This window comes from Teleopsis dalmanni, chromosome 2 (genome assembly GCF_002237135.1).
Source record: "Teleopsis dalmanni isolate 2A chromosome 2, ASM223713v2, whole genome shotgun sequence".
Classification (NCBI taxonomy): domain Eukaryota; kingdom Metazoa; phylum Arthropoda; class Insecta; order Diptera; family Diopsidae; genus Teleopsis; species Teleopsis dalmanni.
The window spans coordinates 28,147,356-28,158,200 of record NC_051847.1 but is presented as its reverse complement, the minus strand read 5'-3'; the positions used below and the strand labels follow the sequence as shown (position 1 = coordinate 28,158,200).

The 10,845-nt window shown below is 31.3% G+C and overlaps 1 protein-coding gene across 1 annotated transcript in view; it reads right to left on the bottom strand.

Annotated features, from left to right (window-relative positions):
- Window positions 1–10,845, bottom strand: part of LOC119674188 — a 115,980-nt gene that overhangs the window by 10,305 nt on the left and 94,830 nt on the right. Inside the window, exons 2-3 of the mRNA XM_038085311.1 lie at window positions 9,112–9,199; window positions 8,989–9,040 (exon numbers count right to left, since the gene is read on the bottom strand). Coding sequence (XP_037941239.1) covers window positions 8,989–9,040; window positions 9,112–9,199 — 140 coding nt within the window. The remainder of the gene's footprint in view (window positions 1–8,988; window positions 9,041–9,111; window positions 9,200–10,845) is intronic.

The window sequence follows — 10,845 nt, the reverse complement described above, 5'->3', positions numbered from 1 at the left end:
AAATTCATTCATATTTGCAAAGCATCGCATTCTAGCGACAAATCATGCGTGCATTTAAACGATGTTTACGCTTCCATTTCTCAAAATAAATAAAATTTTGCATGCCGACCAAATCCGACTGTATATGCAAAAACACGAGCGTGTTTGAAGAAATATCAAAATTTTTTGATTTTCGTCAACACATTTCTTAAAATTTCAAATGTTACTATTACACAAACAAATTTCGCATTTCACAAAGTAGGAGAAAAGTAGGAGAAAAAAATTCTCATGTGAGAGCGATTTTTTAGTATATTTGTTGTTTTATCTGGGGCGTGTTTAAAAAATTTTTAAAAAATTGTTTGTGTAATGGCAAGCGCGCGTTGACAACGAGCGTTGATGTCTAAAGGGCCCTTATGTATTAATGTTTTTATTCTGTAGATTCGGTTTACTAGACTTTAATAAAACTTCTGTAATACGTTCCACCTTTTCTAATTTTTCTGCTTGCTTTGTGGACCCCACACTTCTGGTAACACTTGACTATATGGTTACTTATATCAAAAGAAACCAGATTTTTAGAAACCATTTTTATATATGAGGAAACCATTTATGTGCAAAATTTTTAGAAAAATATTTGAACCAGTTAGAGATAACGATAATACTTATCTTATTAAATATAATCTGAAGCTCAAGCAGATGATACGAAAAACTGGAGGAGTTTACAAACTAGGAGGAAGATTGCGATATAGATTATAGCCACTAAATATGATTTCATAAAGATAAATCTACAAAACTACAGACAAATAGTCTCATCTAGGTATTTGCTAACGACTATTAAAAGACTTTGACAGTAACACACCAGGTGCTTTAGACTTTTCTTTGCATCCGGCTAGTTGCATATCCTGCAACTAGTTGGTCCTAATTCCTGTGAATTAGGTTTAGTTTATGCGTATGTGACGCGACCAGACAGTGACCTGTCAATAGACCAATTAATGTTCTTATTAATGTTTTCAATTAATTATTATAATATTAATTTTAATTTCATTTAAGTGATATTCTATCCAGAATACTTTAAAACTGCTTCAAAAGTAATCTAAGATTTAGTTCACATATCAATAACTCAAAACCACATTTATCACACCTACACCAAAACCGCCCATTTAAATAGACAATAATAATTTAAATCAATTTCATGGAAATCTACACAGAAAAGATTTAGCACACATATTTGCATTAGTAATTAAAATCAGCAAACGAAATACGAAGGAGCATAGAACTCATTTCAATTCCTCTTTGAGACTTTTAGCTGCAGGACATTTCTATATGCATTTGTAATACAACTGTACTCGAAGTGCAGCGGTGATTTAAAAAGGTGTCAGAGATATTAGCCAAACTTTGTGATAAAATTAAATAACACCTCCAGTCAGTTTGCAGCACAAATAAATTAAATTTATTACATGCGAGCATTTTGCACTGGTATAGCATCATGTCCTGACCATATGCAAACATGAAGGACATTAGTCCAATAGAGGTACTGTGGGACTGTGCGAAAAAGCTTAGGAATGGCGAGTTAAGATGAATGCGGTATCATTTCGTTTAAATTTACTTATTTTCAGTGTCTGTTAGTGTGAAGTGATGGTAATTCATTTGCGCATGAGTTCATTTTATTTGCTAAGCAAAATAAAATTAAATAAAATTTTTACTTTGTCAACGAGTCGTGCTTAAAAATAAACTTTATTCAAATGAGCAGAAAGTTTACTTACACTATGCGATTTAATCTGATTAAAGTTTGTGCAAAGAGAACACTTGTGGTGCTAAGTGTGATAGCGTTTAAAATGGGAAAAGTGCTTTTATGCACCTTGTATTTAAAATAAAACTGTATATTAAATTAATTATAAACTTCTATGAAAGTAAGAATATTTATACATAGAGCAAAGGGATTTCAGAAAAGTTTGCTATATTTTAATATTCCTTAACATAAATATTTCTACTATAAATACACAACCCTTTACACTCAATAACATTTTTTTTTGTTCTAATTTTTACTGAATTTATATAACATATACAAAAATTATTTGTTGCATTTAAGATATAGGCTTGATATATATCATATATCGTCGTATAGATATATCGTATAGGCTTGAATAAAAAAAATTTTTAGTGAGTATAACAAAACACACTGTTTTAAAATAATAAAAAATTCAAATAGGGACTACAAACTAAATAAATCAATACGTATGTATGAACACTCTAGATGAAGAGATAATAAAACATTTAATGGCCAGATCCCCAGTTTTATCATACACGTTGCAATTGGTGTTTGCAAAATGAGAATTAAAAGAAACAAATTGTACCGAAACTCAATTCAAAAGTTAGCCCGTTCACTTAATAAAATGAGAAGCTTAGCTTTACCTGTAGTCAAAGTGTGAAATGGAAACTAACAGAAATAGATTATAAAATAATTCATATCTTATAGCCTATTTACTTAATAAAATAACTAGGCACAATAGACCTACCTGTATAAAATGGATTTCAACTTGAAAGCTAATTCAGTTAAGTATTACTTGGCTACCGTGTTTGGTATATCGATCCTTTCAACTTTTACCCTACAGCAATTATTGTATCATACCGATTTTATTTAAATATGCTTTAACTGAAATTTTTTTTTATTGTCCACCGAAACTCTACTTCTCATGATCTAATTCTCAACATCTGCTCAATTACTTAAAAACTTAACTTAGATCTTTAACTTCCTAATATCAAGAAACACAGTTTAGTCATAATTTTTTAGATACTCTTCACTTTGCATTACGCTATAATGCTGAAACCCACAACTCTGGAAGGTAAGTCCTTCAATTCTCACAACCAAGTCATAGCTTCATAGTTTGTATTGTGCATAGTGCTGAATGATTGTCTTTAAAAAAGTGCAAACCGAACGGAAGCTTTAGGCTTCTTAGGTCGAATTGAACTGATGAAAGAACCCAATCAGTGTGATAAGTTTAATTCCGCGTATGAGACTACTTAACCGTATTACTTTAGAAATTTCATTGGCTTTAAAGCGACATTAAAAGGAGAAACAATTTTAAATGGAAGCTTTAGACTTCTTAGTCTAATTGAACCGAAAGAAGAACCAAACCAGTGTAAGGGATAGTTTAGCGTGGTAGTTCCCAACCGGTAGTCCGCAGACTACTTGTGCTTAAAAATGGTACGTGAATCAAATTTAATAGGTATGGCTACATAACTTGTAGTTTGTACTCTGAGACCTTACTTATTAGAAAATATAAGCACAAAAAATTTTCAAGTATTTATATATCTATTTTATAGCCTATGTTATATGTATGTTATAATGTATCTATGCATTTATACACATTACACATTATAGCAGAGATATATAAAGCATATTCAAATAATGATACAGTTCATTATTCTTAAACTTTAAAGTCCCCACTAAAAACAAAAATATCATAGTGGTTGTTGGTCAAAAAAAAGTTGGGAACCACTGGTTAATCACTTGACCGAACGACTGAGAAATTAGTGCAGATGGTCTAAGTCTAAGTCTAAGTTTTAACTGTGGATATGATATAAGATGGCAGAAGAAGAGTGTTTGTAGCTTTTTATATGTAGAATAATCAAAAACTATTATAGTATATAAAAATAATAATATATAATAATAATAATAATATGTAATTATTATTATTATAATAATACCATAGTGTTTCATTGTAGTTGTAAAGAACATTAAAGTGAACATAAAACCATAGTGTTGAATATTTTTTTTTTGTTATTTCATTTTAATCCAATGAAATTTCAGTTAAATAGTAATTTCATTTTTGTGCAAACTCAATTTAATGTGATTTTAATTTTGATCTAATCGCAATAATTTACATTAACTCGAAATTTTGTTGTCTATTCAGCAAATATTTCACTATTCAGCTTCCAGTTCACGTACACCACAATTTGTGCATAATGAAATTTAAACAACCTTTCCTAAAGCATAACTCAGCAATGTTTCAAAATTCGCTTAAAAAGTGTAAAAACTCAATATTAACATTGGAATGTATGAAGGCAGTAGGAAATTCTCTATTTTATCACATCTGCATATTTATGAAATTTGCTATGTAGGAACATAGATTTGTAATGCACATAATAGTGTATCTTCCATATCTCAGCACATACGATCATATGCCGCAGCAGCACTTGGACTGTAGAGTACATGTTTGTTTGTTAGCTTTAATAATATTGGGCGCTTAGGTGGTATTAACATATTCGCAACAAAGCACAAACTGATACTACTTCATTTTGCAGGCTTTCAACTAAATTGATTTATAAATCACGTAACGTAACGAGCGCAAATTTTTATGTTCACTAAAAGTACGCATACGCAATGTAACACCTTTGGCTGAAGCAGTCTTGACGGCACATAAAATCTGTTACTTACTGCTTCATTGCTAGGCAAGCTTACAACTTCTTTATATACACACAGCTATACAGACATACCATAGTATGTAATATGTATAAATATTTAAACATAAAACCCCAAATCATTCATTATTTAACAATTTCGCATTTGCATGCGGGTATAATGTACGTTGATATGAGTTTGCAAACAATTTTATTGCTGAACGTAGAGCAATAAAGTAAAAATGTAAGAAAATAAAAATATTAAAAATATGAAGCTGTACGTAAGAATACATATAAAAATATTGACATGTGAGTACTACAACGGCTACCACAACGTTGACTTAAGTTACACATTAAACCAAAACTGCACAGAGTTCCGCTGAGGTACATACAATATTTCTAACATTTCATAGGCAGGTGTAATATGACAAGAAAGCACTAAAAAGCCAACATTGTCATAAAGTAACATTGGCAAGTTGGCAGGAACTACGCTTGGCACTTGGGTTCAACCCCAATGGTGTGCTATGTATCGACATAATGACGGTGAAAATTTTTCTATATTTTAGTCAACACATTTCCTAATGTGTTTAGGTACCTATGAGCCGTCCCAAAACTACCAAAAATACTTCTCATAAAACATTTTGCCAACAAAGTAGTTTCGTTATTATTTGTGTGTGAATTGTGCCTTTTGTTTCATTATGCTCGAGTATTATAAGTCCTATGGGAAGCTGAAAATATATCACAACAATGGATTTGTTTTAAAATTTTTATTTTTATGTGCCTAAAGGAAACCAAAATGATAACATAAAAAAATATCTTTATACCTTCATAAGTTAAAATAGATTTAGTGACAGATTTGGAAATAAATTTCTAAAGTTTTATTAATATATTTCACGCCATCTGTGAGCTCAGACAGAATAAGTCCATGCATTTGAAAAATATCAACAGATTCTAATATTATTAGCGATATTTTTGAATAGAATATTGCTAGGTGTATGACCAACACGGAATTATGTTATATTGTACAACAGTTGCAAAAATAGATATCAACAATTAAAATTGACGAAAGCCAAAGAAACAGTAGTTAATTATTGACTTTTATCACAACTCAAGGATATGAACTTATTTTACTTTTTCAATTAATTTTGTCTAACCATAACATTATTATTAAAAATAGCAACTTACTAACATATACAAGGTGAGATGAAAAAACTGCAACCAACTTCAGACTGCTGTCATTTCTAAACCGCTCGTCCCACAGCTGTCAGATTTATTCTAGTGACAGCTCATTATATTGTTTACAAGCGCACAAAAGCATTTTGGTGGGAATTTTTCAGAAAAAAGTTATTTGTGATGGAATTCAAGCGTGATAGTGTGATTGCTTTGCATTTGGCTGGAAAACCACAAGTGGCTATCGTTAGAGCCCTCCAGCATTTAAAAGTGAATAAATCTTTTGTGTCTCGTACCATCGCTCGTTACCATGGTACTGGTAGCGTAGCCCGACGTCAAGGAAGTGGACGAAAAAAAACAGCAACATCGGCAGAAATGGTTCGAAAAGTGAAGAAGCGAATTGAACGAAATCCGCGTCGCAGTGGACGAAAAATGGCTTGTGAGCTGAACATATCGCAATATGCCATTCGGCAAATATTGAAAAATGAGCTTGGACTAAAGCCATTGAAGTTCCAAAAAGTGCAAGATCTTACTGATGCGCAAAAAAAAGTTAGACTCGAAAAAGCTAAAGAGTTGCTTCGCTTGGCCGAAAGTGGTGAACTGCCGAATTTGGTTTTCTCCGATGAGAAACCATTCGTTATCCAGCAGTTTGTAAACAAACAAAATGATCGTGTTTACTTGCCAGAGAGGTCAGCTGAAAATTTGCAACTTCTGTTGGCCACCACAACTCAAAAGCCGGCCATGGTGATGGTGTGGGCCGCCATAACAGCCGATGGTCGCTCGCCGCTCGTATTCATCGACCGTGGGGTCAAAATAAATGCGCAAATCTATCGCGAAAATATTTTGGAGGGAGTTCTGAAGCCCTGGGCACGCAAACATTTCGGCCGCAGACCTTGGACATTCCAACAGGACTCAGCACCATCGCACTCAGCACGCGCCACCCAAGAATGGTTAAGAAATGAGGTTCCTCGCTTCATTTCCACCGCACAATGGCCACCAAAATCTCCGGATGCCAATCCGTTGGACTATTGTGCCTGGGGTATTTTGGAAAGCAAGGTTGGCACTAAAAAATACCAAAGTGTCGATCATCTCAAGCAAGCGCTTCGCCGAGAATGGGACAAAATACCGCAGAGCCACTTTCGGGCAGCGTGTGATGGTTTCATTGGCCGTTTGAAGGCCATAGTTCGTGCCAAAGGTGGCCAATTCGAACAATTCTAAACCGATTCTCAAATTTGATGTTATTTCCGACATTTTTTGCTTTCATTCAATAAAATTTAAAAAAAATGAAAAAATTATGGCGTTTTACTTTGTTGCAGTTTTTTCATCTCACCTTGTATTAACAATAATTTAGTAAAATATAATTATGGTAGTGTTTTTAAGAGTCCCCTTAAAATGCGTGGATAGAGACTTTAATAGAGATGACTAGAAAATAGGCGTCAGAGTGATTTGAACTAATTATATATGTACCATTTCGGAATGATTGAATGTTTTATAAAAAAATCAAAAAAATAATAGTCTGACACTATAGTAGGTTTTCGGTCTTGGCTTTATTTAATAAGTCTTCGCTATCGATATTGATTCCACATCGATATCATTTAGTTTTGCGCCCTAGCGTTTGAAGTATCTTAAACAATACTAACCTTTGAATGCAGGCATAATTTGTCTCGCTGCCGCCTATGAAATAATTTACCATAAAGGATTCTTCAAGCATATTTCCACTTCACTGCTATGAACCTGAGCTTTCCTATATTGCTTTGAATACAAAGCGTTTCAATTTTGTAGTTTTAACGTCTATAACTAAGAGATTAACAACTAAGAGATTAACAACTTAACAACTAAGAGATTAAAATGCTTTTTACTAAACACACAAGACCCGGATCCATATATAAGTACCGGTAGTACCTTTATATGGTAGAATACTATTTGATTTATTCAAATTATCAATTACCAATTAAATCATCAGAAATCTTAAGTAGATACCGATTTAAATTATATTGCTTAATTGCCATTAGTTTAACTATGTGAAAGGTTTTAAAAATAGATCGTTAAGAGTTTGAAACTATGTATTTTATACATACGACCTGTAGACTATTACTTTCTATAAGATATAGGTAGATAGGTGAAATGCATGAGTTTTAAGAAATGAATTGAATCGTCCGCAGTTAGTCACTTAATTTCACATTCTTCGTTATTTTGGGTAGAAGGTTGGGCATATTAGTATACATAAATACAAATATTTGGCAATTTTTAATGTTCAATCTATCGTTGAGTGAATCTACGAATGGTGGTATCCATAAGTTTAACCCTGGATAGTAACACAACAGGAATTTTGATATTTTCTTCTCGAGTCTCGGTAAACATTTTATAGAAGAGTTTCAACAAGGCAGGCTCAATCTGACTCTAAGTCGTCCTATATCCCAGGTTCCCATATGAGTAAATATTTTTGTGAATACTTTCAACTTGTTCTTATAGTTTGTCATAAAATGTTGTAAATTTTGTATACCGGAAGACATGTATATTTCATGTATGAGTTCTTTACTGATTATAATATAATCATATTAACGCTTTGATGGAAAAAATTTGTCCAGACTTTGAAAATAAACTCTTGTTATCTCAATTCATTCAGAAAAATAGTGGTTCATATGAGAGCCTGGGATATAGGACGACTTAGAGCCAGATTGAGTCTGCCCTATTGAAACTCTTATATAAAATGTTTACTGGCACTCGAGAAGGAGACATCAAAATGTTACCTGCTAGTTCATTTTAATAGTTAAATCAATTGCAAAATTACAATGCAGTTTCACGCCTAAAAATATATAAAAGAAATATAAAACGATATTCAAACGTAGAACTTTTTTATATTTATTGCATGCTGTATATGAAACTGCATAGCTTTGGTTTGTAGTTTTGTTTCAAGTTAGATTTGCGGTTTTTGTGCCATTTGGGAACCAGATTCATTAAAAATTTATGCAATTTTGTTAAAGTTCATTTCCACATTTTCGCAGAGGAAATAAAAAAGTGACACATATCTACTCTTCCATAGTTTTTCATAGTTTGGAGCGAAACATGTGTTGCATGCAGGAAATGGGGATTTGTGCACAAATAAAAATAAAAAATAGTAAAAATAATTTTAATACCAAAAAATTTGCAAAATTGTTTACTCTCTTGATTTGAGACAAACTTTCAGCTTTTAATTATAAAGAAAGTAATTTTTTTTCCAGCTAGTTTTTTAATTTTTAATTAACAACATCAACTTTAGTTAATGACTACATAGCATGTATATATATATATAAAAAATAGTTATACATTGTATGCTTTACTTGTTGTTGTTAAATGCTTTAAAATTGCTACATACTCTTATTAAGCTTATTTACACTTATGTGTACTTGAAATTATTTTAATTCTATATGTATATATATATATATTTATTCTTATACTTACATCACATAATGAGGATGAAATATTTTTTAAGTTTAAGCGAAATACGCGATCCCTGCAGAACATGGAAAGAATTTAAGATTAAGTTAAAAAAAAATAATATTTTAATTAATTTATTTTACTTACATGGAACCCACATAGAGTGCATCGCGTTCTTCATCCATGTGAAAAGTGCGATAGTAGAGTTTACCACAATTAAATTCTCGTACATGATCTAAAAATAAAATAATATATAGAAGAAATTTAATTTTAGTCAAATTTATATATCAAGCAATATCTAAATTTATTTGTTATATGAAATATATAGAATATACTATTTAATATAGATTTTTTTTTTTTAATATTTTTTAGAAAAGTCCAAATGTTAACTTTCACATGAAAAACTTTCAAATTTTACAAACAAACATCGTTAATATATACATTTACATATATTTATATACTATACATATATTTTATTTGCCAATGTGAGATAAATATTTGCTTACAATTTAATGTTCAATCATTTGAAAACTTCAAATTTATTTCAAAGTTTTTAGCTTTTAGCCAAATACACTGACAAACAAACAAAAAAAAATTAAAGGGACAAAATTCAGAACTCGCCAATGCTTGGAACGGGCAAACAAACACACATACACCACACCACACAAAACTGTCAACAAAATCGAGATTCTTTGACATTTAAACTATTCCATCGTCGTCCTATCAAATGACATTTTGACATTTCTTTTGGCTAACGTTTGACATTATCGCTGTGTGTAACCTTTAAAATGATTTGCCTCAGACGACTACCGCCAGAACACAACAACAAACAAAACTTCACAACAAAACACAAAATACAAAATACATAACTAAAAGATGCAAACTTTTGTGAAAAAGTTAAGTAAATAGAGAAGAACAAACTTAAAAAACAACAATAACAACAACAACAACAAAAACAACAGAACAGATTAAAAAGGTAAACAAAAAGTGATGCACGTTACTTTTCTGAGATTTGTTAAGTGGTCAACGTGCCGTATGAGCAATTTTATACTCTGCCAAAGCAACATTTCTTTGTTTCTATTATTTAATTCCACGACTCCCAACTCGGTACGTTCGGAATAAAACGGAAGCTGCTAAATTACGTTGTACGGAAACTCCATTCGTCTGACTATTGACTGTCTGAGTGCAAGTTATTTTTCATTGAATTTATATAACGAGAACCGAAACCGATTTATTTCTGAGATATCGAGTTTGCGATAACGAACTCATTAAACATTAAAGCGGAGTAGAACTTTGTTCAAAGTTAGAAGAATTTTTAAACTAATTATGGAAAAATCAATGGATTACGTGAAGAAGTCGTACAGGTTTCGCCAAACTCAAGAAAAATTTGGAAATGTGACTTATTTTCTGTACAGTATAGAACAGCAGCAAAATATTTTTGTATATGAAAAAATATTTTACTTCTTAAGAAATTAGGACTTGAATGATTTTCAGTACTTATAGAGTATATTCGAGAGAAAGTATTTAGCGGTTTAGTAAAAAATGGTAAAATTTTAAACATAATTTCATCAATTCAATTATTTATTAAGTTTAAACATTCATCTTTCAGTTGATTTCCGGATTTTATTATTTAAAATATGAGGCACCTGTTCTTGAAAAGTTGTCACAGAAATTAAAGTAAACTTCTAATTAAACAGTGTATTTTCTTGACTATGTAGTGAATGCATCAAAACTGTTTATCAACTGATGAAAGATATGTAAAAATAACCGATGTTGAGATTCTTAATTCAATATCTTGCTTCAGTAGTAGACACCTAAGTTATTAATCTTTTCCTATCGATATTACATAGTTTTATCACTAACTTCTATAATGTTGTCAAA